Below are 22,748 nucleotides of genomic sequence, written 5' to 3' on the forward strand. Positions count from 1 at the left end.
CAAAGTTCCCAGTGGAACTAACCTAGATCTAAAAATCTGGACAGAATCCCATACGCATGTTCTAGGGGACTGAAGAAGGCAAACCTGATATCGTAATCTGTCGCCCCCGACTCTGGGAAGAACCCCAGTCCTCTCCCATTTGAACAACATCCCCTGATGTTCCAAGGATTCGTCCAGGAGAAATGAGCTCTTTGGAAAAGTGAAGATTCACATCCAAAGAATGGAAGAAAAGAAGGTCAAATAAAAGAGATCACCTGATCGTGTCTGACAAAGCCACCTGGCTGGAAGACATCCAAATCAATCAGTCTTCTAAGAAAGAAAATACCGGAATTTCCGGTCTGTGCCAAAACGCCACCACAGCCAACTGCTCTAATAATCAAAAATGGTCATGGAGTCGTGGCGCGGCCAAACGGCATCAGACAAAACTGATAGCGCTGCTCAAGGAGAGCAAAGCGAAGAGAGAGCAATTCAGTGCCCATAGCGAAAGTGTAAATACAAACTAATGTACTATAATGAGAGCCAGCTCCCCCATCTAAGGCACCAAGGAAGTAAATGGAATAACTTCCCTTAGTCTAGGCCAAAAGAAGTCTGCCGAAACCTAAATTGCTGCTCGAGAATAACCAAGCGCATATCCTGCCAATAAGGTGGCCAGATGTGAAAATTCAAGTAATCTCCCAGTTCCCTTTGGAAATGTTCAACTTCGAGAAATGAAGAGATTCATATGAAATCTAGTGCTAGTCTGATCAAGTCCCCCTTTTTAATTTTGGGCCTCATGAAGCAAAGGGAACCACTTCCCTCAGATCCGGAAGAGCTGAAACCATCGTCCCAAATACCAGCAACCCTGAAGGGGATCCCGCACCAGCGTCACCCTGGAATATTCAACACACAGGAACACCAAGAAAGAATCCGAAATGGGAGACAGGAACGCAAAGGCGCAAGAATTGTCAAAGTCCCGTGACTTGGCAATATTACAGCTCTTGTTCTGCGAGATTGCATACAGAGCTTGCCGCGGAATTAACGGCCCCTACAAAGTGAAGCAGAGGTCAGGGAACGAGCTGGAGGAAAACCGTAAGCTCTGATCAGAATACAGGAACACTCCTGAGAACAAACTAGTCATGCAATTGAATAAGGACTATGAGGGAAGTCTGAAAAATAAGACTAAGCTTTGGCAGCCTGCGGAACCTGAAAACCGCCTGCAAGCTGCTCCAAAATCCAACCGTTCTTAACGGGGAACCTTTTTTTTTTTTTTTTTTTTTTTAGTAATCAAGGCGGCCCAGGGAAGGCAACAAGGTTGAACACCCCTGCTGAAAACCCTGCCACACTAGAAACAGCAAAAGACAGTCATGTCCGCAGGAAAATGCAAAAGTCAGCATGCCCCATATGTACCGAAACAATTTCCACAACGCTACCAGACACACTCAGCGCTGCATAAAGGCACCCACATTAAGGAAACTGTCAGATCTATCTAGGCCCACCCTGTGGAGACAGCGATAGAGATTGAGGAGACACCTGAATAAAGCACTGGGTAATCGCCTATGACTGACATAAGTCGCACTGTGAGTTGCCTGCTACCGACCCAGAACGGAGGAAATCTGAAACTGGGTGGTGAAACAGAGAGTAGATGCTCCCTCTCTTCCAAGCGCCTGTAGAGACTCCCAAAGAGCCAACACAAACGGGTCAAAAAAGAAAAATCAACTCGGGAGACTTCCACACACCAAGCTGCACTGTCTCAGACATGTAGAGAACCGCCATAACTTCCGACGCATCTGCCCCAAAGGCACAGAAGCTGCGACAGACGCCAATAAAAGTCCACTGACAGAGAAACACACTGAACGCTGCGGTGCTTCCACCAGCGCCGGTGTACAAGCTCAAGCCACATGTTCCTTGCAAGACAGCGTCTCCTAGGAAACAGTTAAAATAACTGGCCAGCGGGATAAAAGAAGACGAACCACAGTAAACACTGACTCCCAGTCAGCCTCGTGGGGAATGCTAACCATGCTGCGGCGAACCCAGCAGAGCACGATAACAAGCGTGAGACTGTGCCGCGGACAACTGCTGGCCCCAACTAAACTCGCTGAAAAAACATAACCGGAGCAAACCGACATGGCCGGAGCCCTCATACTGGAAAAGCAATGTTGCTGAGACCTAGCAGGAAAGGATCAACCAATTTAAAAAGTTGGAGCCCACCAGGCGAAAATAAGTCTAAAACATGAGCAAACTGTCTCAAGTGCAGTGAGTCAGAAATCAATAATCAAGGTGGCGAACCACGCGACTGCACAGCTGCAGTTTCCACAGAATTCACAGCTCCAACCCACTAGGAAATATAAACCACAGTTCAAAAAGAAATACTCACAACCTTGTCAGCAGGGCTGGCAGACGTCGGCAGACACCGGCCGAGCCCCACAGGAAGGACACATTCACATATAGTAAGTTAGGTCTCTTTCACTGTTTTTTTGTTTTGTTTTTTTTTAATATAAGGGAAAGAAGAAAAAAGAGAGACCTAAGTAAACCCTCTATCACCGGAGGGAGGGTGAGGCAGGGACAAGGGAGGGCCCAAGTGTAACCTCCAAAGCCGGCACCGATTAGCCGGACACCCCTGACTCACTGAAGAGAAGATCTCAACAGGAGAAATAAATCAACCAGCTCACTGAAGAGAAAGCCTCAACAGGAGAAAAGAAAGGCCCCTTCACAGCCAGAGTCCAGGAGCTAGTGGAACAGTGACCACACCTGCTGGGAGATAGAGAATACTGATGAGACAGGAGGAGTGCCAGCAAATAAGTACACCTGTTAATCAGTTTCTCTATCTCCACCTGCTGATAGATGTGAGCTATCCCATTGGTCTCTGGATTCATCTGCTGCTTTGCTAAGGAAGCTGGTTAAACGATCGAGCCGGCGGGTGGGGGCGGTGGGAACCGCACGATCCTTTATGCCTCACTGCGGTGACAAGACCATTCACCGCTCCACGGGGCGGTGATGGCCTTGTCCCCGTCCCCGCAGAGGCTGCTAATTTTCATTCCCCGTTTTTGGCGGGTTACCTGCGGCTAAACGCAGTAGCCGCGGGTAAACCGCCACCGTGTCATTCTCTAATACCTATCTCACTAACAACTCTATTACGTACAACCAATACAGATAACATATCTATATTAGCTGCACCAAATCTTTGGTAACGCAACCGCTTACCAAAGGTTAGCTGAGCTGAAGCCTGGTGGTCATTTGGCAACCTACCAAACACATAGATATGCAAATTATTTTATGGTTGCCAGAAATCTCAGAATTTCTGTTACAGTATTGCTGATCATCACTGTTTACATGGCCAACAGGAAGATGCTGGACTGGTGAGATATGGCTGACTGAAAGCCAAGTATTAAAGTACCTGCGTATATTCCCAGAATGCTCCAAATATTTTTCTGTTTAATATGCTGCATTGTTTTGCCATGCCTTACTTTGATTTTTTGGTGCATAATTCCCTGAAGTGTATTACAGTGTGCATACCACCATCAGTAAGCATTACGGAGAGAGGCAGCTGGTACACAGACAATGAAGGGGTCCTTCTCTGCTGTGTTCAAAAGTGCCTCTATTGTCTCTTTTTTGCTGTTAAGAGTGGTGCTTGTAAAGGCGAAGCAATGTTCCCTCTTACTAAGTTGTGCTATACATCCAGTAGATGAGAAAAATTCAGAGCAGCTATAAACATAGTTAAACTACAGGTGAACAAGGAGGGAAAGCATGGTTTGTGAAATTCTTTCTAGCTTCCCTGAGCGCATTTACAAGGGAGTGCTGAAAAGGTCTCGGCCCAACCAACCAATTTCCTAAATTCTGAGCGTTGTTTTGCCACTGTAGCTGAAGAGAGTTATCTTATTTCATTAAGTGCCAATTTGCAAGAATGAAATTCTATGTTTTGACTGTTTCAAAATCTGAAATTCAGAATCATTGTAGTTCTCTTCTTGGTTGGGCTGAGAACTTTTCAGCACATCCTCATATGTATGCATGTGCGTTATCTGTAAGAAATGCTCACAATGTAATGTAACAGAGATTTTGCTCACATCAACTTAATCCTTAAAGGGAACATTGCTCCAACTTCTTTCTCTCCACTTTCTCTGCCCCTCCCCCCCCACAAGTTTAGTACTTTACCTCCCTTATCCAGGGTGGCGATACTCCAACTGGCACCAAAATCATTTAGGCCTGCAGATGTGGGGCCTTGATCATCTGCACATTACCAAGACCTGCCAGCTTCTGTCTCCCCTCTGAAATATGAAGTTTGGAGGGGAAGGAACAGATGCTCAAGGTATTATGCAGAGAAGCCTCTATACTTTTGGTGTTATGCCGGTTAGAGTATTGCTGCCCTTGGCAAAGACCCACATTAAGGGCACACAGGCCACCTTTGCTAAGACTTTAGTAAAAGGGTCCTTTATTGGGGCGAGGAAGGGATTTCATTGTATATGTTAAAGTATAAAATTGAATTAAAAGCATATTTTCACACAAACCTCAAGGAGATGCACCTGTGAAGAAAACTGAGAAGTCGAGCTGGACACAATATACTGGATACTAAACGACCCACTTCGGAATCTAAAAATTGGGACAGAAAGGAGAAAAGTTCACAAAAATCCCACACAAACCACTGATAACACAGCGAGTCCTACCCACAAGTTATTGCTAAATAACTGAATAATATAAAATGTGGAAAAGCAATATGTCAGGGATATGCAAGCAAAAATATTTCATTTTGTTTAGTTTCCTGCAGGTTTTGGCCAGGTACTAGTGACCTGGATTGGCCACTGTGAGAACGGGCACCAATGGTCTGACCCAGTAAGGCTATTCTTATGTTCTTATTCGTAGGTTTTTAAATTTTGCTTCATTTTGGTTTTTATACTTGTATACATGATGGTGAGGACTTGGATAAGTGCAAACAGATTGAAACTGAATACAGCAAAGACAGACTCTGTTTTTATCCAACAATCTGTCATCCATTAGTGTTTTTTTTCTGCTGTTCAAGTGGATGATATTGAAATTCTTGTTCCAGAATTTAAATGCCTTAGAATTATGGTCAACTCAAGTCACTGAGATGGGAAGATTAGGTACTTTAATCTTTCTAGTAAATAGGCACATCATTCTTGAAAACTTGGGCGGTCAATTCTTGATCACAAAATCCTGTGTAAAGACCATCATTTACATTTTTCACTCCATATCTCTTCACTCTGGGCTGTCCTACAAGTCCTCAGTTCGTATCAAAGCAGATGGTCAGCCCTAGAGAAGAAACAACAACAGGGAGGAGTATGTGGAATTTCCCTGAGAAACAAGTCTGTTCTGCTTGTATCAAAACATTTAACACAAAATAATCATGAACCATTTAAAACATATAACGAGGTAGAACAAACAAGCCACCTACCTGAGTGCAACCTACACTAACAGTCCTAGAGTTCTGCATGATACTCACTGATCCCTACTCACTGATCCCTTCACAATAGCAATGGACTTCTCTATACTTATCCTTGCTGAATAGAAATAATATATCTTGCAATCAGACATGTCTGAGACAGAAAGCAGGCTAATGAAACATCTAACAGAGTGGGCTTCAAGAATGATGTGCCTATTACTAGAAAGAAGATAATCAAGGTAAGTACCTAATCTTCCCTTCTAGTGCATAGGCACATCATTCTGGTCACCTGAACCTGTCAGGTCTATCAAGGATGCCTCCTCCAGAGCCCTAGTGAGGGCCCTGCAGGATGAGATTAAGACTCCACATTGGAAATGGTTAATGTAATGGAGGGTGCAGGCATAATGCTCCCTTCAAAAATCTGGACACATCTGAGTGGTCGATCAATGTCTTTTTGTTAGCCTGAGTTCCGAAGCACAAAAGACCTGCTATCTGTACCCTGAGGGAGCCAATCGCCAGGCCTTTTGCAAGACCCTCTTGAAGGAATGCTAGAACCAAAGAAATTGGGACTATGACCAGGTCCACACTTTTCTTTGTACACCAGTCCTGGAAGCCCTTCCAGGCCTTTGCATAGGTGGCCACTGTTGATTGTTTCTTGGACCTCAGGAGACTGGCAATGACTACTTCCAAATAGCCTTTGTGTGCTAGGGCTGCTTGCTCAAGAGCCATGCCATAAGCCCAAAATGCTCTGGATCCTCCAGGGCAATTGGTCCCTGTGTGAGTAACCCCAGATAACAGGGTAGTCCGAGACCCTCTGTAGATAGACCAGATCTGTATATTTACGATTGTCTTGGTCAATCTGGAGTCACAACTACTGGATCCAGGTGTGACTTTATTCTCCTCAGAACTCTTCCTATCATGGGCCAGAGAGGGAACACGTAAAGAAGCCCTGCCTGTGGACAATACCGTACCAGGACACCCAAGCCAGCTCTTCCTGGCTTGTATCTTCGGCTGAAAAACTGAGTCACTTTCTTGTTGGCCATTGACACTATCAGATTGAACATCAGGTGCCCCCCCCCCCCCCAATGCAGTCAAACGCTTCCTGGGATAGAGCCCATTCTCCGGGATCTAGAGTTTGCTGGCTGAGAAAATCCACTTGCACATTGTCTACTCCCGCAGCATATGCAACTGAGAGAGCCAACAGGTGGATCTCCGTCCACTGGAACAATAGTTGAGCTTTCTGGTGTAGCTGTGAACTGCGTACTGTTCGGTTGTGCAGACAATGCTCAAATGCCTTCATGGCTCGATGAATGGCCCTCAGCTTCAACTGGTTGACTGACCACCTCCTCTGAGATGCCAACCAACGTTCCTGCTTGGGATGCCCCTTGCAATGTGCTCCCTAATCATACAGTCATCAGTATGACCCAAGTGGAAATGCAAAGCAGCATTCACCGAGATAAACAGAGGCTCCAGCCACCAGTTCAGACTGCAACACACTTCTAGTGTCCAAGGTAGGAGGTTCTGCAATACATCCATTTGCAGAGACCAAAGGGATAGGAACGCCTCCTGGAGAGGGCATAAGTGAGCCCTCGTCCAAGGAACCACATCTATAGTTGCCACTATTGCTCCCAGCACCTGTAAATAATGCCAAACTGGAAAAATTATGTTAGAGGTCTCTTCTTATCTTGATTTTAGAAAATTGTTAAAGACTCAACTCTTTGATAGGCTGGTATCTTAATGCATTCTGCTTTATTTTTTCAATCAAGTTCCTTATATTCAACTTGATGTATTTTATCTGTTCTATGTATTACTTCTTTTCCTGCCATGCCGGTATTTTCTGCATTATATTGTAAATGCTTTGTCTTTATCTGTTTTTAAGTCCATTATGCTAATTTGTATTTTATCTGTATCCCATGTATTAGCTCACCTTGTTGCGAAATGCCTAGAACTTTTTCGGTATGGCAGTATATAAGAATAAAATTATTATTATTATTATCTTATTACTCTTTTAGAAAATCAGTAAAGACACAATTATTTGATAGATTTGTAACTTAAGTTTTTATAATCTTTTATCACTGATAATTATGTTTTTCTATGACTAATTTAAATTCACTGATGTCCAGCTTTCCTTTGTTGTAAACTACTTAGAACCGCCAAGGTCTGACAGTATATAAGAATAAAGTTTATTATTATTTTTATTTTGTAGACTTCAATCATATCACTCCTCAGCCGTCTCTTTTCCAAGCTGCAGAGCCCTAACCATGTGTTGCAAATGTCTCTTCTGTAAATTTATCACCCAGCCCAATCTCTGCAGGACCTTGATCACATGCTCCACTGCTGTCTTTACTTCGGCTTCTGATGGAGCTTGGATTAGCCAATCGTCCAGATAACGATACAGCGAAGAAGGCCAGCTGTCTGGTAGAAACTTTGGCTTATGATCCTGTATGCTGGACATAAGATTGTCCAGCCTCTCACCTAAGAGTGACCCTTGAAGGGTAATTTGCTCAGAATAGCTTTGTAGGAAGAATCCCCCCATCCACTGCTTGATCCACAGCAGGTGGAAATGGCATAAGTGGAGACCTTGCTCTAAACTCTGAAGAGATCATACAGAGCATCTGCCACACAATCCACTTCTGACTTATGGGGCTGGCCTCCACTCCTGGACAATGGAGCAAATTTCAAGTGGCAAACACATGTGATGTACAAGGTCACTGCTATCTGCAACCCCAATGCCACGACTTCAAATTGCCTCTTAAGAACAAAATCTAGCCTGTGGTCCTGGGTATCTTGCAACACCACACCCTCATCCCAACCCCCCATTTCCCCCTCAAAACCTAAAAAAAACCCCAGGTGGTTCAGTGGGATCTTGGGTTGGGCCACAGTCAACCTCAAACTGGGATGCTCCCTGGTGGCCTAGGGTAGATTTGGCCTAACTCCCACCCAATCTGACATACCTTTGCTGGAAGGAAGGAGGGAATAGGCATTCTTCCTTCATGACAACACCATCCAAAAGGGCATTATCCAGCTCTGCCCGGTGCATTCTGGATACACTGGGCAGGGCCCAAATACCAAATAAGAGTAGAGAAGATTGAAAGCCTAGAGAGGTTATCCGCCTTGACGGAGCCAAAAAAGGTTTTGCATCACAGTAGATTTAAATACCATTGACATTCACTTTAAGTCATACATCACTGTGGGATCTATAAATTGTGGAGTAGAGCAGGATTCAAATGCAGACACATAGATAAATGAAAACTTTTTATACAACGGTAAATCAAAAAGTAAAAGGCAAAAAGCACAGTTACTTACCGTAACAGGTGTTATCCAGGGACAGCAGGCAGATATTCTTGACTGATGGGTGACGGCACCGACGGAGCCCCGGTACGGACAATTTTAGAGTGATTGCACTCTAAGAACTTGGAAAGTTCTGGCATGCCGCACCGCGCACGCGCGAGTGCCTTCCCGCCCGACAGAGGCGCGCGGTCCCCAGTTATGATAAGCCAGCTAAGAAGCCAACCCGGGGAGGGACGCAAGAATATCTGCCTGCTGTCCCTGGATAACACCTGTTACGGTAAGTAACTGTGCTTTATCCCAGGACAAGCAGGCAGCATATTCTTGACTGATGGGTGACCTCCAAGCTAACAAAAAGAGGGATGGAGGGAAGGTTGGCCATTAGGAAAACAAATTTTGCAAAACAGATTGGCCGAAGTGTCCATCCCGTCTGGAGAATGCATCCAGACAATAATGAGATGTAAAAGTATGAACTGAGGACCAAGTAGCAGCCTTGCAGATTTCCTCAATAGGAGTGGACCGGAGGAAAGCTACAGATGCTGCCATTGCTCGGACTCTATGGGCCGTGACAGAACCTTCCAGTGTCAGTCCGGTCTGAGCATAACAGAATGAAATGCACGCTGCAAGCCAATTAGACAACGTACGTTTAGAAACAAGACGTCCCAATTTATTCGGATCAAAGGACAGAAAGAGTTGGGGAACTGATCTGTGGGGTTTCGTACGCTCTAGATAGTACGCTAGAGCCCTTTTACAATCCAAAGTATGTAGAGCTTGTTCCCCAGAATGAGAATGAGGTTTTGGAAAAAAAACAGGCAGAACAATGGATTGGTTGAGATGGAATTCAGAGACAACCTTAGGGAGAAACTTTGGATGTGTACGCAGAACCACCTTGTCATGGTGAAAAATCGTAAAAGGTGGATCTGCCACCAGTGCATGAAGCTCACTGACCCTCCTGGCAGAGGTAAGAGCAATAAGGAAAAACACCTTCCAAGTGAGAAACTTGAAAGGAGCGGTAGCCAAAGGTTCAAATGGAGGCTTCATTAAGGCGGAAAGAACCACATTAAGATCCCAGATAACAGGAGGGGCTTTAAGAGGCGGTTTCACATTAAAAAGACCCCGCATGAACCTGGACACCAGGGGATGAGCTGAGAGAAGTTTTCCATGGACCGGCTCATGAAAAGCAGCAATGGCACTGAGGTGGACTCTGATGGAAGAAGACTTAAGGCCAGAGTCAGACAAAGAAAGCAAATAATCCAACAACGTTTCCACTGCCAGTGAAATGGGATCAAGATGATGAAGAAGACACCAGGAAGAAAATCTTGTCCACTTCTGATGGTAACATTGCAGAGTGGCTGGTTTCCTGGAGGCATCTAGAATGGAACGAACCGGCTGAGACAAAAGAGTATCATGAGAGGTCAGCCCGAGAGATACCAAGCTGTCAGGTGCAGAGACTGGAGGTTGGGATGTAGAAGGGTCTCCTGATGCTGTGTAAGCAGAGAAGGAAACAGAGGAAGCAGAAAAGGTTCCCTGGAACTGAGTTGAAGTAGAAGGGAGAACCAATGTTGCCTGGGCCACCTCGGAGCAATCAGAATCATGGTGGCTCGTTCCCTCTTGAGCTTGAACAAGGTTCTCAACATGAGAGGCAGAGGAGGGAAAGCGTATAGGAACAGATTGGACCAGTCGAGGAGAAAAGCATCCGCTGCCAGACGGTGAGGAGAGTAGAGTCTGGAGCAGAATAGGGGCAGCTGGTGATTGTGAGGGGCTGCAAAGAGGTCTATCTGAGGAGTGCCCCATTGAGCGAAGACAGACTGTAGAGTTACAGGATCGAGTGTCCACTCGTGAGGCTGAAGAATTCTGCTGAGCTTGTCCGCTAAGGAATTCTGTTCTCCTTGAATGTAGATAGCTTTCAGGAAGAGATGGTGATCTATGGCCCAAGTCCAGATCTTCTGAGCTTCCTGGCACAAGAGGCGAGAGCCTGTCCCCCCCTGTTTGTTGATGTAGTACATGGCCACTTGATTGTCTGTGCACAGCAGAAGGACCTGAGGAAAGAGAAGATGTTGGAAGGCCTTGAGGGCATAAAACATCGCTCTGAGTTCCAGGAAATTGATGTGATGTTTCTTTTCCTGGGCTGTCCAAAGACCTTGAGTCTGGAACTCGCTCAGATGAGCTCCCCATGCATAAGGGGAGGCGTCGGTGGTGATGACCAGTTGATGAGGAGGTTGATGGAACAGAAGACCTCTGGATAGATTTGAGGATACCAACCACCATTGTAGAGACTGACTAAGAGATGATGTCACAGATATATGTCGTGAGCAAGGATCCGTCGCTTGGGACCACTGAGTAGCAAGGGTCCATTGAGGAGTGCGCAGGTGAAGACGTGCGAGGGGTGTGACATGGACTGTGGATGCCATGTGACCCAAGAGTATCATCATTTGTTTGGCAGAGATGGAATGTTGTGGAAGCACCTGCTGACATAGAGACTGAAGGGTCTGAAGACGGTTGGATGGTAAGAATGCTCTCATGAGGAGAATGTCCAGTATCGCTCCAATGAATTGAAGTCTCTGAGTGGGGATGAGATGAGACTTGGGTAGATTGATCTCGAATCCCAGTATTCGTAGAAATAGGATGGTTTGGTTGGTGGCCAGGAGAACTGCTTGAGCGGATGAGGCCTTGACTAACCAGTCGTCCAGGTAAGGGAATACCTGAAGGTGGTGAGAGCGTAGAAAAGCAGCTACCACAATGAGACATTTGGTGAACACCCTTGGAGAGGAGGCAAGACCGAAGGGCAGCACCTTGTATTGGTAATGACAATGATTTATCATGAAGCGGAGATACTGTCTGGAGGTTATATTGATCGGTATGTGAGTGTATGCCTCTTTGAGATCGAGGGAGCATAGCCAGTCGTCTTGATTGAGAAGAGGATAAAGAATGGCTAAGGAAAGCATCTTGAATTTTTCCTTGACCAAGCATTTGTTGAGATCCCGAAGATCTAAAATTGGTCTGAGATCTCCTGTTTTTTTGGGGACTAGAAAATAACGGGAGTAGAATCCCTGCCCCTTTTGATCTAGAGGAACTTCCTCTATAGCGTTCAGAAGGAGGAGGGATTGAACTTCTTGAATAAGGAGGGCAGATTGAGGATTGTTCAAAGCAGACTCTTTTGGCAGATTTTGGGGCGGAAGAGTCTGAAAGTTGAGAGAGTAGCCGTGGCGGATGATGTTGAGGACCCATTGGTCCGAAGTGATAACTTCCCACCGGCTGAGGAACAGAGAACGACGACCTCCTATGGGTTGAGGCAGGAGAGCAGATATAGGGGTACTGGCTATACTTTGGAGAAGTAAGTCAAAAGGGCTGTGTCTTTTGCTGTGGAGGTGGCTTCACAGGCTGTTGTTGCTGCTGTTGTCTGGAAGGCTGACGTTGTTGCTGCCGCTGACGCCTGGGTTGCTGAGCTGTTGCTGGCAATGGGCGAGCTGTGAAACGGCGTTGATAGGCTGATTGTTGCCTAAAAGGCCTTGCTGGGGTAGGCTTTTTCTTATTCTTAAGCAGGGTATCCCAGCGTGTCTCATGAGCAGAGAGCTTTTGAGTAGTCGAGTCCATGGATTCCCCAAAAAGCTCATCCCCTAGGCACGGGGCATTGGCTAACCGATCTTGATGATTAACATCAAGCTCGGATACCCGAAGCCAGGCCAGGCGACGCATTGCCACAGACATTGCTGTCGCTCTTGATGTAAGTTCGAAAGTGTCATAGATGGATCTAACCATGAACTTACGCAGTTGAAACAGAGACGACAAGCAATGGTGAAAGAATTGTTGTTTTCGGTGGGGAAGGTACTTCTCAAATGAAGCCATGGTGGTAAGGAGATGTTTAAGGTAGAAAGAAAAATGAAAGGCATAATTACCAGCTCTATTTGCCAACATTGCATTTTGGTAGAGCCTCTTACCAAATTTATCCATGGCTTTACCTTCTCTGCCAGGGGGTACAGAAGCATATACACTGGCTCCTGAGGATTTTTTAAGGGTAGATTCGACAAGTAAGGATTCGTGTGGAAGTTGAGGTTTGTCGAACCCAGGAATGGGAATTACTTTGTATAAAGAGTCTAATTTACGTGGGGCCCCTGGAACCGTTAAGGGAGTCTCCAAATTCTTGTAGAAAGTCTCCCTCAAGATGTCGTGAAGAGGGAGCTTCAAAAATTCCTTTGGAGGCTGGTCAAAGTCAAGGGCATCCAAAAAAGCTTTAGACTTTTTGGACTCAGCCTCCAAAGGAATAGATAAAGATTCACACATATCTTTCATAAAACTGGAGAAAGATGAAGTGTCATGTCTAGAGGACGGGTCAGGTACAGCCAAATCCTCCTCATCTGAGGAACATTCCCCTTCAGAGAGAAAGGGTTCCTCTGAATCTCCCCACAGATCAGGGTCCCTGACATGGGGGGAACGGTCCCGAGACTCTGGAGTAGATGGTTCTACATGTCGGGTTTTGCGCACCGACTTACCCGACCTCATCGATACCGAGCCAGGCGATGTAATCGGTGGCACCGGTGCCGAAGTCTGCACCGACTGATGTTGAGCTCTCGGCTCCGGTGCGAGGACTGGCATCGATACCGATGAGGTCGAATGAAGCGGTACCGAGGGAGTGGATGTAGAGAGCACAGGCTGTTCCACTATCGGTACCGGCTCAGTGCGGACCGGCACCGGAAGGTTCGGTGCCAGGATAGCTGGAAGGAGCTGTTGTAACTGCTCCTTCAGCTGCAGCTGAAGAATGGCCGCAATCAAGTTTCAAGTTTCAAGTTTTATTTAAATTTGATGGTTCGCTTAATATTTCTAAGCGAATTACATAAAATGTACAATTGGGGTAAAAACATTAAAAATATTAATAAAATTTCTACAATAAATAAAACAGAGCAATTTCAAACTGACAATACTGACAGGTTATACAAAACTGGAATGAATTGGAGAAAACGAGAGGGAAAAAGTTACAAAATTTTTGTTTCCTAGTGCGGAGAAGAAGAAGGTTGGAGGGGGGGGGGGGAAACATTAGGGTTTGGGTATAGGAGATTGAAATTAAAATTTACATGGAAGATTGAGAATTTAGAGGTTGAATGCAGCTTTAAAGAGGAATGTTTTTAACTTAATTTTAAATGAGTTGAGATCTTTAGTATTTCTAATATACAAAGGAAGGGTATTCCAAACCAGCGGTGCCTTAACTGAGAAGATGTCGTGGCGTCTGGTTCCTATTGTTTTTAGTGAGGGGACCATTAATAGATCTTGTGTATTCGATCGGAGAAGACGATTTGAGGTTTGTGGAATTAGAAGGCGGTCAATGAACTGTGGTTCATTGGTAGTTATTGTTTTAGATACTAATAAAGCTATTTTATATGTTATTCTTTGGTTAATAGGTAACCAATGTGAATTTATTAGGTAAGACGTAACGTGGTCGTATTTCTTCCCGTGATGGATTAATTTAATGGCGATATTTTGTATAATTTGTAATCGCCTTTGTTCCTTATATGTAATGTTTAAAAACAATGAATTACAGTAATCTAGTTTCGAAATTATGAGAGAATGGACTAAGATGTTTAAAGATTCTATCTCTAGATATTTAGCCATTGACCGGATTAAGCGCAAGCGATAAAAGCAACTTTTAACGATATTATTGATATGTTCCTGATAGGTAAATTTGGCATCTAATGTTACTCCTAAGATCTTGAGCGATGGTACTAGAACGATTGAAGTGTTTTCGATTAAAAAAGGAGTGGAAAGCTTTAGATCCTGACTAGTTGGAAAGAGTAGTGCCTTTGTCTTGGATATGTTTAAAGCTAATTTATTTTGAGTAAGCCAGTTTTTAATTTTTTCTAATACGGTCATCAAGGGTTGGCACCGGTACCGCCTTTTTCTTCTGTGGTACCTGCGATGCCGCTCGACGCCCCGGAGATGAGGAGCCCGATGTCGAGGGACTCACCTCGATAGGGGCGGAGCGCTTCCGCTGGCGCCTCACAGTCGGCAGGATTGGGCTCACTGCACTCGAGACCGGAGGACGCTCCAGCGGGGAAGGCTTCTTAGCCGGCTTACCTGAATGCTGGGACGCCGGTGCGGTGTTGCGCGGCGTCGAAGAAGAGGGTGCCGACTGAACTGGTGCCGAAGCCGGAGTCGATGGAACGGGATCGGACATCTCGGCACCAAACAGTAATCGCTGTTGTATCTGGTGATTTTTTAGAGTACGTTTTTTTAACGTGGCACAGCGGGTGCAGGTGGAAGCCTGATGTTCAGGACCCAAACACTGTAGGCACCAGTTGTGTGGGTCCGTGATAGAAATAGGCCGAGCACACCGCTGGCACTTTTTAAACCCTGGCTGAGGGGGCATGAAAGGAAAAACGGCTTCAGCCAAATCGAAGGCTGAGGCCTCGATGGTGGCAGAAGGCCCCGCCGGGGAAAAACCAAAAATGAAGAAAAAAAGACAAGTTTTTTTTGGTTTTTTTTTTTAACAGAAATGAAATAAAAGAAAAAAGGCAATGGAGCCAAAAAGGTTTACGCGAGCGGGAAGGCAAGAGAAAAAATTTTTTCAACGGCCGTTGAAAAACGCGTCTTCTTAGCTCCGCGGAAACTAAGAAACTGGGGACCGCGCGCCTCTGTTGGGCGGGAAGGCACTCGCGCGTGCGCGGTGCGGCATGCCAGAACTTTCCAAGTTCTTAGAGTGCAATCACTCTAAAATTGTCCGTACCGGGGCTCCGTCGGTGCCGTCACCCATCAGTCAAGAATATGCTGCCTGCTTGTCCTGGGATAATACATTTAATGGCTTAAGAGCGGGACTTGGGTGTGATTGTATGTGATAATCTTAAGGTGGCCAAACAGGTTGAAAAGGTGATGGCGAAAGCTAGAAGGATGCTAGGGTGCTTAGGGAGAGATATGGCCAGTAGGAAAAAGGAGGTATTGATGTCCATGTATAAGATTCTTGTGAGACCTCATTTAGAATATTGCGATGTTGATGGGCGACCAGAACAACCTCCGTCAGTTACACCATTTTTCCTGCTTTAAACCTTTTTACTCACTCATAAACCTTTCATTGATTCATAGTGCTATGTCCATACTGAGTTAATATCAGACAGTGAATTTCCACAGGTTTCATTCCCTCTGGCCTTAGAACTACTGCACTACTGCAGGTTGTTCCTCGAGGTTGCTATCTTGCAATGGGAGCATCCATGTTTCTGACCACGTGGCTGCCACATGACTAAAGACTGAGTGCTTGCACTGTGCATGGACAAACTATCCAACAGGCAATGTACAAGTTCATATGTTGCATTTCGCTAGCTTTGTTCCAATTATCGCATAATTTAGCGATTGCCTTTAGTTTTTGATTCACCCTCATATTTTACATAAATTGCATTTACTTTTATTCTGCTTTTTCAAGAACATTTTGCAGGGTTCAATTAGGAAGGTAGAGTGCAATGATGTAACGGTGTGCTAGAGATCCCATTTTTCATGCTTATGCCTCTTAACAGATTACCACATAAGTACATGCAGTGACACGGCAATGTATATTTTTATGGGACATGCGTGTTTGCATGTTCAGGTGGAGCAATGAAATACATGCATACTTCAGCCAGGTATATTTACACCTGTTCCAGAGTACCTATAAATGTATGCTGGTGTGTATTAGCTTCAATTGTATAGGTTTTGTGAGGCTTCCTTTTTAAAGATATAAAGGCACCTATGTCTCTTTATAAGATCGCCTCAGACCTACTTGGACTTCCAACCTGATATAAAAATTACTCTCAATCTCTGTGCCATAAAAGCTGAATACTGATTTTCCGCACACTGCATACCACACTGATGCTCAAGAGTGCTGCACCGTGCAAGTAACATTCCATATAACTCCATACTTACTTCTGTATCAGCCTGCCCCAGTTTTCCTTGACAAAATCCCAAGCCAACAAATTTCCAGCTAAACTTTGGCTGACTGTTGCTATGACTTGCGGGAGATCCTGTGTCCTGATGAATTCCCCCTGGAGGGCTGCTTGCATTAACCTAAAGGAAAGCAGAACCAATAACCTTTAAAGGTGCAATCCAGGCACTTGCAACCTAGATTATTCTGAGCCTAGAGATTACATAACAGTTCAGAAAAGTTATTTTATCCCACCATATCCTTGCAAAGCGGAGTTTGAGGAAGGTAGGAGACTACAGTAGTGTCTGTGCTTAGGTCACCAACTGGATGCAGAGTTGCCCGACAGGGCTGATCCAGTCCTGAATTTACCACATTGCATGTAAGGGCTTGGATTCTTGCTTTTCTTAGAATATACAATGAGAAAATATGAACTACAAGTTCCAGCATGGAATGAGGTAAATGCAATCATGTCAGGTGACTCTGGATCCAGCTACATTACATTTCAGGTGCCTGATATATCCGCACTGAAAAAATTAAGATTGTAATGATTTATATTTGTAGACGTGATAAATACCAGGAAAATATGAATCCAACTATTTCAAATGTGAGACAACAATATTCTCAGTCTGAAAATTCAGGGGCTACACTATCATTTTGAAAATGTACAAGCCCGTGTTCTGCTGTTAGAACCCTATTTAATTTATATCCATATAAACACACAAAGATAACATTTAGAAAGCACTCAAACTTAGCACATCATTCTTTACAGTGTGACTTTTTACAGTTTTATGAACTGCCCCAGACGAAAGACCACAATTTTTCCCAAACAAACTATCTATACCATAATCCAGATAGTTATTATGCAGAAACTAAAGGGCAATTTTCGATAGCCTTTACAAATTATAGATGCACTTTAAGAAACACACTTTTCAGAAAATGTAAATTAAAAAATATATTGGTAGCTTTTCTTTAAGAAGTGGGTAGCAAAAAGCAAGCAGAATAAAAGTCACTTTGAAATTGCTCTTTGTGGAGACAGTCAGTCAGGAATAAATTAGGGTGCATATGTCTGAAAAGTAAGATAGTCTAGAGCAGTGTTTTTCAACCGCTGTTCCGCGGCACACTAGTGTGCCGCGAGATGTTGCCTGGTGTGCCGCAGGGCCGCCGGGCCCGGAGCTGACAGGGGGCCCGAGGCAGGGGCGCCAGTAGCTCGCCAAGGCAAAGTGAGTCGATCACCCAGGACTCACTTTGTCTTGGCGATCTAATCTATCGAGCCGATAAGTCTTCTTCTCCCCGACGTCAATTCTGTAGTTGGAGAGGAAGTTCGGGCCAGCCAATCGCTGCCTGGCTGGGCGGAACTTCCTCTCCGATTGCACAATTGACGTCAGGGAGAGCATGCGTCCGCGTCGGCTTTGGGGCCTGTTATCCATTGGTGGGTCCTGTTCCCCGATGGCAGCGGCAGTGGCAGTGGCTTGGGGAACGGCAGGGAGAAAGAAAGAAAGGGGGCAGGCAGGGAAACGGAAGGAAAGAAGAGAAACAGAAAAAAAGAAAGAAAGGTCAGGGAGAGAGGAAGAAAAAGTTGGGGGAGGGAATGAGGTGTGGAGGAGAGAAAGCATACAGGCTGATAGAAGGGAAGAAAGATTGGATGCACAGTCAGAAGAAGAAAGTGCAACCAGAAATCACCAGACAAGGTAGGAAAAATGATTTGATTTTAAATTTAGCAAAGTGGAGGCAGTATTACCACAGTTTTCAAAGGAATTTGCCCAAATAACTTAATAGTTAACTGGGTAAATTCCCAGAGATGAAAACTTCCCTTCACTTACTATGCACAGTTCTGAATTTATATCTGCTGTCTATATTTTACAATATGGTCCCCTTTTACTAAACCGCAATAGTGGTTTTTAGCGCAGGGAGCCTATGAGCGTCAAGAGCAGTGCTGGGCATTCAGCGCAGCTCCCTGCGCTAAAAACTGCTATTGTGGTTTAATAAAAAGGATGGAGGGTATATTTGTCTATTTTTGTATGCTATAAAAACCAAATACAGAGAGAGACTGAGAGCTGTTGACGAAGAGCTACGTGTGTGTCTTTCTTCGATTCCAGCCAGAATATCAGCTTTGTGTTCAGCCAAACAGGCCCAGGTTTCGCACTGAATAAAGTATTTTATAATTTTTATAATTTTTATTTCGTAATAAAGTAATTATAAAATACTTTCTTTGTGTTTATTTGATTCCTATTCAAGAGAATTACTTTATATATAGTCAATATAAGCAGAGAGTTAAATTTTTTAACATTTTCTAATGGTGGTGTGCCTCGTGATTTTTTTCATGAATCAAGTGTGCCTTTGCCCAAAAAAGGTTGAAAAACACTGGTCTAGAGCAGTGTTCTTCAACTGCCGGTCCACAGGGCTGGCTTGTCCATCGGGCCCAAGACAGCATTCTTCAGCCGCCGGTTCATGGTGCGATCAACGTGGCGTCTTTGGGCCAGCTCCCTGTGTGCTGCAGTGCACAAAGCCGAGGGAAAAGACTCCTACGCGCGGCTTGCACCTGAACCGGAAGCCTTCTCTCTGACATCGCAACATCAGAGGGAAGGCTTTCAGATGAGGCATGGGACACGCTCGAGGAGTCGCTGCCCACAGCTTTATGCAATGCAGCACTCAGGGAGCCGGCCCAAAGACGCTGCGTTGATCGCACAGTGGACCAGCCAAAAGATAACACCGGGGGGCAGGTCAGAAGGCAAGGCACATAGAGGGAGAGAGACAATAACGGTAGGGGAAATGCTTTTATTTTTTTAATTTAGTGATTGATTTGTCTGTTCAAGAAGAAATGCATTTGTTTCTTTTCCTCTGGGGTTGTACTGCTTGCAGAGTCTTGCATCTTAGGGTTTGTTTGTAAATATTAGCACTTTTAGTTTTTGTTCCTGAATTTGCATAGGGTTATCTGTTTTCTGGTAGGAATGAATGTTAAAAAGCATACAGTGTGCTTTGTGTATTTTAATTTTGTGGTTAATCATTGGATTCTTATTGGATTCTTAAGGGAGTGTCTAAAAAAATAATATATTGTGTGTATATATGAAAAATGAATGGAAAAAAATGGTGTTGCAATTAGTACTGTTATGGGGGCGGGGTTTGGGGGTGGAAATTGAGTGGAGATGGGCATGACTTAGCCCAGTGTTCTTCAACTGCTGGTCCGCGGACTGGTACCGATCCACAAAATAATTATTTTATTTCTGCCGGTCCATAGGTGTCAAAAGGTTGAAGAACACTGGTCTAGACCAGGGATCTCAAAGTCCCTCCTTGAGGGCCGCAATCCATTTGGGTTTTCAGGATTTCCCCAATGAATATGCATTGAAAGCAGTGCAAGCACATAGATTTCATGCATATTCGTTGGGGAAATCCTGAAAACTCAACTGGATTGCGGCCCTCAAGGAGGGACTTTGAGATCCCTGGTCTAGAGAAATAGAGTTGGACAAATGACCTTCCAAAAATATTAAAAGTACAAAATAAACCTTTAATACAAAGAAAGACTCAACACGTGTTATGGCATTTGACAGCCTGCCTCAGGAGATGTAATACATACACTGTGACAGGATGAAGTTCCCTGTCCCTTGCATTCCACCAGAGCAGCTAAAGGAAGGGGTTAATTTGCATAAAAGATGTAAATGCTGCTGGGAGCTGTCCACTCACCTTGAGTAAGCTGTGGTGCTGAAAAGGACAGTTTCCGGGTTGATTGCCAGGAAAAGCAGAAGCTAGGTGACTCACGGGAGGAGGAATGCTGGCCTAACTCCTAGTAAGCCCTTAAGACCACTAATGATCGGCGATGGTAGAGGACCCACAGTGTAGCACAGCAGAGTAGAGTGGCCAGGTTGACCAGTCCTGATAGGGGGGACTGGTGCAGCAACGGAAGCCTGGTGGTAGGAAGGTATGTGGGAACCTATAGAGAGATCTGTCCCAGTGGTGGGAGGGTCCACAGGGGTCTATACACCAGCAGGAAAGAGCTAAGTAGCTGGAGAGTCTGGTAGAGCCTGGAGTTCAGGAAGTGGTTCAGGCTTGACAACCAACAGTGAGATCAGTGAAGAAGAATCCAGGTGGGGGGACCCAAGAAGCCAGGAAGTGAGGGACTGGCAGTGGCCCCACAAGAGGCAGCTGGAAGAGCTGACAGAATCTAAGGCTGAGGGGGTTGAGCGGCTGATTGGTTTGGGGGCTGATGGCGACTGGCGGAGACCAGTGATGGCACTGAAAGCCAGTAGAAGACTCCCCAGGAAGCAGCCTAGTAGACCCTGGGAATATCAGTCAAAGGTTTGAGGAGCAGTTCGGCGGAGGGACCGGTGGCAACTGATGGAGTGACCGGTAAATGGCACCGGAAGCTGCCAAAGACCTGGAGAGCTAATGAAAGGTCAGAGAGTACTCGGGAGAAGACATGGAGGACAGAGTTCAGGGAGGACCCAGAGAATCACCATGAATTGTCATGAATTTTAGGAGATGAAATGTTTGTGTATTAAAGTAACAACAAACACAACAGGCTTAAACAGACAACAAAGGTGCCTGGGGGTAAATATGTGACAGGTGATAACCACTTGGCCAGGTCACATGATGACATATTGTGGCAGTGATTGGATGGTGAAACTGCCCATCATGGAGTAGGGGAGACTTTGGAAAGCCTAAAGAATTCCAGAAGAACACCCCCCCAGACGAGGAGGAAAGTGGTGACCGTATGAAAGGCTAAGGGGACAAGCTCTGCCTTAGAGAGAGGGAACTGCAAACAGTCAGAGCTGGTTATGCAGGGTTTTTTTCTTTGTTTTGAGGGGAGTGAACACCCACCCTTTTAGGGGGGGGGCGAAGTATGTCAGGGTAAAGTTCCATCATTTGCATTCCACCAAAGTGAGTGTCTAATTTGCATAAGAGCTGCAAGGGCTGCTGGGAGCTGTCCACTCACCTTGAGTAAGTTGTGGTGCTGAAAAAGGACAGTTCCCAGGCTGAGAGCCAGGAAAAGCAGGATCTACTTATGTAGCTAGGTGCTCCATCTGGAGGAAGAATGCTGGATTCTAGCCTAACTCCCAGAAAGACCTAAGACCACTGTTGACCGGCTCTGACAAGGGGTACTGTGCAGTAGAGTAGAGTGGCCAGGCTGACCAGTCCTGACAGAAGGGATTGGTACAGCAGCAGGAAGCCTGGTGGTGAAGGGTCCATGGGGAGCTATACACCAGCAGATATCTGAAGCCAAGCAGTGGGAGGAAAGAGCTAAGAAGTAGACAGAGGGCCCAGTAAAGCCTGGAATCGAGGAAGTGGCTCAGGCTTGATGACTGGCACTTCCTCGATTCCAGGCTCTACTTAACCCCCCTCTTACCATCCCCTTCCTAATCCCAGATCCTACTTTTCCCTCTCTTGGAAACCTTCTCTGATCTAACGTTCTGATATAATCTGATCCGCTTTGAACCGAAAGGTAATGGCAGAATAGAAATCTGTAATGTAATGTAATATATGATTACTATTATCTGTATAGATATTGTATTGAATTTTTGTTAGCTTTAGAAACTCAATAAAGATTTAAAAAAAAAAAATTATTTCCCTGTAACTTCAGTGTTCCCTAGTCTTTGTAATTTTTTTCCAATGTTTTTATTATTTATAAGATAAATGTACAAATATTAAATAAAACAAGAAACAAATCATATGTACAAAACAATACAAATAATAAATAAGACAAAAAATAGATCAAATGTACAAATCATTATGTATTTATGTTATCTATATAATTACATAAAATGTATATATCAGATGAATAAGGGGGACCAGCACATATATTGTTGGCATATGATACACAGCAATCATATTAAAAATATGGAACTATCAAGAGGCATCATCAGCTATATAAATTAAGATTAGCAATATATTATGAAAATCTGTTTGTCAATGGTCTAAAGCACAATAAGTTTGAAAAGGGCTCCATATTTTGAAGAATATGCTAGTGGAATGATGTTTTCCTGCAATTACACTTTCATATTTGTTAGTAATATATACAGTTTTCCACCATGCCATGACTGTACCTTGGATAGATTCTTCCAACAGTGCAAAATGTTTTTAATGGCCAAGAACAATAGTATGTTAAGTAAGCGGGCATTGGGCTCAGAAAGGGGTTGCGTGAGGCCCTGTTGTCCTAAAACAATAATTTTAAGTATAAATTTCCATAGTATTTTAAAAATTCATTTAAGATCTCTGTGGTTG

The 22,748-nt window shown here is 44.6% G+C and overlaps 1 protein-coding gene across 2 annotated transcripts in view; it reads right to left on the reverse strand.

The window, feature by feature from the left end:
- LNPEP (leucyl and cystinyl aminopeptidase) overlaps nt 1-22,748 on the reverse strand; it is a 178,457-nt gene that overhangs the window by 15,366 nt on the left and 140,343 nt on the right. For both annotated transcript variants that reach the window (XM_033914441.1, XM_033914530.1), the window contains exons 16-17: nt 16,538-16,678; nt 4,482-4,563 (exon numbers count right to left, since the gene is read on the reverse strand). In XM_033914441.1, coding sequence (XP_033770332.1) covers nt 4,482-4,563; nt 16,538-16,678 — 223 coding nt within the window. The remainder of the gene's footprint in view (nt 1-4,481; nt 4,564-16,537; nt 16,679-22,748) is intronic.

The sequence above is a fragment of the Geotrypetes seraphini genome, chromosome 1 (genome assembly GCF_902459505.1).
Source record: "Geotrypetes seraphini chromosome 1, aGeoSer1.1, whole genome shotgun sequence".
NCBI lineage: Eukaryota > Metazoa > Chordata > Amphibia > Gymnophiona > Dermophiidae > Geotrypetes > Geotrypetes seraphini.